This window comes from Gracilinanus agilis, unplaced genomic scaffold, assembly GCF_016433145.1.
Source record: "Gracilinanus agilis isolate LMUSP501 unplaced genomic scaffold, AgileGrace unplaced_scaffold483, whole genome shotgun sequence".
Taxonomy (NCBI): domain Eukaryota; kingdom Metazoa; phylum Chordata; class Mammalia; order Didelphimorphia; family Didelphidae; genus Gracilinanus; species Gracilinanus agilis.
This window is the reverse complement of record NW_025382799.1, coordinates 1-4,566: the sequence shown is the minus strand read 5'-3', so window position 1 is coordinate 4,566 and position 4,566 is coordinate 1. Positions and strand designations below refer to the sequence as shown.

General features: G+C 48.4%; 1 protein-coding gene across 1 annotated transcript; it reads right to left on the bottom strand.

Annotated features, from left to right (window-relative positions):
• Window positions 1-2,228: 2,228 nt before the first annotated feature.
• Window positions 2,229-2,744, bottom strand: LOC123255543 (E3 ubiquitin-protein ligase MARCHF4-like; the record flags this gene model as incomplete). The annotated part of the gene is made up of 1 exon (XM_044684317.1): window positions 2,229-2,744. A coding segment is annotated over exon 1 (516 nt), but the record flags the coding sequence as incomplete, so codon positions are not given.
• Between the last annotated feature and the right edge of the window lie 1,822 nt (window positions 2,745-4,566).

The window sequence follows — 4,566 nt, the reverse complement described above, 5'->3', positions numbered from 1 at the left end:
GGGAATTCCTGATTCTTCCTTTGTTGAAAGGCAACGTGAAAAGTGGATGGAGAACTCGTCTAGGAGACAGAAAGACCTGAGTTTGACCCTGCCTCTCACACATACATAGCTGTATGACCCAAGCAAGTCACTTAATCCCTTAGTGCTTCGGATTGCTGTGTAATACCTGAAATTATAGAGAAGGTGATGGCTTGCATTGATTGGTAGCAAAGATTTTCTCATCTGGAAATTCCCTATATCAATGAAATTAGAGGTCTAGTCTCTCTCTTTTTCCTTTGGTAGGTGGGAACATTTCTGTTCAAAGCAGAAATGTATTCAAATGCAGATCAATGGAGAATCTAGAATGGAGACCTTAGTCTCCCAAGGTAATTTCATTTTATTGGGATCTAGCTAAAATATCGGTGGCCACCACCTCCCAGACTTTTATTTTCTAACATACCACCATTTCCCTGTGTCCATCTGTGGGCCTGGGACCAACACTAGATCCCAAAGCATTTTGCAACAGGCTACCCGGAATACAAAGTCAGCACCTATCTCATATTTAGGAAGGAAGGAAGCAATTACTGAGTATCTTGCCTGCATTATATCTTCTTTTTCTCATCAAAGTCTTCACAAATCCTGCTTCTACCACAATGTAACTACCTAAAAGCATGTGCTGGGGCTCATTATTCTGTCCCAGGCCTTTTAACCACCATTAAAGCTTCTGCCAACTCTTTCCTTCCTTCCTTACATCCCCTTATGTTTTCTACTCAAACCACTTTTCCCAGCTTATATGTCACACAGACATGATTTCCATTCCTTGGAAAGCATAACTTGTGAATTTGCAGACTATTTTCTAACAAATTTAATGCTCAAAGCAGATATATGTGGCACTGGGAAATAGTAGGAAGGGCATCTGTGGGATGTTCCAATGGCCAAGAAGCCCAAATTGGTGACTTTTCATACTCCAAAAAACTCTCAAGTTTTATTTTGTTTTAACCAGTTTTTTTCTTCTTCAGCATCCCCAGTTCATCACTCTCTTTATAGGGGTGGACCCAGTACTCAGGTCTCTCTATTGGAATCTTTAATCTAAGAGTTCTCTTGGCAAGAACTGGCACAACTCAGGACTCTGAAGAAACATATGGCTACTTCCAAGGTGTGCTAGATAGTCCAAAAGACAAGAATTGTTTCAGGATTTTGGATAAATAGTAAGTCTAGGAGAAGTGGGGCAGGGTGGCAGAATAGAGGAGCAAGGAAGTAGGAACTATGGCCAAAATCCCATCAGTGAGAATGGGTATTCCTTTTGCCAAAAAACTTCATTGAATGGACCTCAGACTTTAGAAAGTTTTTCTACTCAAGGCTTAACTCTCATTGGTTTCCTAATATAGACTATTCAAAAGCTATTGCTGAACCCATCAGTTTTAGGTTCTCCAGAAAGATGGAGACTTGCCAAAACACTCTTCCTCCATATCCCTCCATCCCAGCTTTCTATTTAGAAAAACTTAAATCTCCGTCTGTAGTCATGGAGGAGGTGGGGAGGAAAACCAACCAAAGCTTGTTTGAACAAACTGTTTAATCCTTTGTAGCCTAATATGGTTGTAAGAAGATGGTGCCCTGGAAAACAAGGTGTTAAGGCAGGGATTTGCTCAAAAATAAAAAGTATAGCATCTGCTGAGGGAAGTCAGAGGGGTCTTGGAGAACTTTCAGAGGCAGAAAAGTCAAGTGTGAGCTTACTCTTGAGATATGAGGTGTCCTCTTGATAGAGTCAGATATCCAAAGGGAGTCATGAAAAAATATCATTGCTAATAGGCTTCAGTATCCTAATCCTAAAGTGTCTTCTGGACCCCTGATCCTTGAGTCTGAAGTTGCTGAAGAAGCATTCTAAGTGGGGCTGAGGTTATATCATGTATTAAGGGAAATGTGACAACTAAAATATACCAGTAACACCAAAGTAGTCACTTCCAGAATCATTTCTCACTATTCCTTTTCCTCCAAGACTGGTAACATACCACTAGGAAGTAGAGACACAAAGGATTTCAACCCTTGGCCACCTGGCAGCCATAAAGAGAGGAATCAACCCCCTGACAAGTTCTTGAAACTCATGTGTCCCCTGGGTTTTTGAAGTAAAGAATATTGGAACCTGGCCTCTCCAGGGCCTAAGTTAGGGGTCAGCTAAAATATTTGTTAGTAGCTATTCATCTTCAAGACTCAGAGGTTGCCAGGGGGGTAAGATAAGGAAATAAACTCACCTGTTCAGGGCCCTGGAAGCAGATTCTGCAGAGTGGGGTCCTCATGCCACTGTCCAGGCTGCTGCCAAGTGAATAGCGGTCCTCAGCCTTCCCTTTACAGAAGTCATCTGAGGAAGTGCTGCTGAGCAGGGAGGCAGGTGGATCCACAACCTGGCCACCCCAGTCATCCTCTGCAGAGGAGGGTGGCAAAGGTGGTGGAGGTGGCAGAGGAGGGATCTCCCCACCGACCCCTTCTCGAGGACCCCTCCAGCCCACCCATCCACCAGCACCCAGGGCTGGGAGGGTGTTGTTGTTGGCTGCCAGGCCAGGAGGCTGGGGGTCACCGTGCATGGGCAGCGGGGCCGGCGGTGGGCGCCGAAGCAAGAAGACCTTCAGGTCATTGAAGAGCATGCGACATCGGCACTTGAGGAGACCCTGGTGGCGAAACATCTGGGGAGCCTGGTAACACCCTCCACAGCAGTACCAGCAGCAGCAGCACCACCACCACCAGAGGAACCCACTCAGGGGCATTAGCATGTGCCTATGGTAGAGAGATGGTCGAGCTCCCAACTGGAGTCTTTGGGGATAGGGGGACTGGATGGAGGCGGGGGACCACAGTGTATTTGTGCTATGGGGTTGAGGGGGAGTTTGCTTTGTCACACCCCTCTCTTAATTTCCTCCAAATCACAAAATGCTAAATGCCCGAGGGGTGAACTTTCCTATGATCTGTTATCACTAAACCCCACCCCCCACCCCCCACCCCCCCAAAAAAAGAAAAAAATTGTCTTTATCTTCTTTCTTCCCTCAAACCCGGGGCTTGATTTGAACAAGGATGTCTCCTCTCTGTCTCTGAACTGGGGTTGAATGGGTAGGGTAGGGCAATAGTGGGATTGTGAGGTGAGGATGAGAAGACTGGGCCCTTCAGCCAAAGTCTTTTTAGTTGGGAATTCCTTTGGAATGGGAGGTAGGGAAGGGATTGGAGAATTACTTAATTCTCCTCAAAGTTCTAGTAAGGAGTGGAGATGTCTTTCTTTTGGGTTAGAGGGGCTAGGGCAGGAAGGGTTTAAATCAAACAAGGAAATGGATTGAGCTCAACTCAGGGAAAATCTACTCTTGATAAATGGTTATGAGTGTATGTAAAGAGGATAGACTTTCTTCAGGTAATAGGGAATAAGACTGGGAGGAGGGTTGTGTTGGAAGTTTCAAGCCCTAGGTGAAGAGAGTTGGGGAGATTAATCCCAAAAGCACCAGAGAGGCTAGTAGGAGCAGAGTTGAGTTAGGAAGATTTGGGTAATTGAGGCAGGGAATTGTGCTTTGCCTCTGCTGCCAAAAGGGGTGGAGAGGGTGGGGAAGGCTTTTTGGACAATAAAGATTTTTTTTTTTTTTAAAGAGAAGGTGGGATGTGTGGAAGGAGAGACTAGATAGTGGTGGCTCTTAGGGTGGGGGTGGGTGGGGAGAGATTGGAAAGCACGTTTAACTCTTGCAGTGCTGGCTCCTTCCTGAGCGTGGAGGTCCCTCCCTAAGGAAAGAGGGAGGTGAGCTTAAAGGGGAAGAAAATAAGGGTGTGTGGAAAGGGGGGAGGAGGAAAGAAGGGGTGGTTACATGATCTCTGCTCCCAGACCACCCTTGCTGTAGCTTGTAAATCCGAGGTCCCCTCGCCTTGGCTCCATTAAAGGCCCCTGCTGGAGGGCAGCGAGGGCAGGGAGAACTGGAGGTTAGGGCTGACCCCTTGCTCTTCTTCCTCTTCTTCCTCCTCCGCCGCCTTCTCTTCTTCGTCGCCGTCCTCCTCCTCTTCCTCCCCTCCCTCCTCCTCCTCCTCCTCTTTCTCCTCTGACCGAGTCCGGCGCTGCTGTTGCTGCTGCTGCTGCTGCTGCGGCGGCGGCGGCGGCTGAGGCTGTTGCTGCTTCTCCTGCTTCTCGGCGGCGTCCGACTGTCTCCGGGATGGGGGCTGCTCCGTCTCGTCCTCTTGCTGCCAGCCGCTCGGCGCGGCCGCGGGTCCGAGCTTCATGATCCTCCTCCTCCTCCTTCCCTGGGGGCTGGCCCTGAGCCCCAGCTCCCTGGTAGCGCTGCCATGCGACCGTAGGCAAGGCAGGCGTGGGGTGGGGGTGAGGGGTGAGGGCCGGGAGGGACGAGGAGAGTGGAGAATGAGGAAGGCCGACTTGGAGAGACGGAATATTGTTTTTTATATATATGCGTATATATATGAAAAACAAAAGGAGTGTAATAATACAATTAAAAATGATAATAAAAGCGTGCACTCCGCGTCTGGGGTGGTTTTGGGGAGGGGGAGGGGGAAAGGGAAGGCTGCTGTGTCTTTGCCTGCAGCTCCTACCCCTGCCCCCTCCCCCCACCCGCCCCC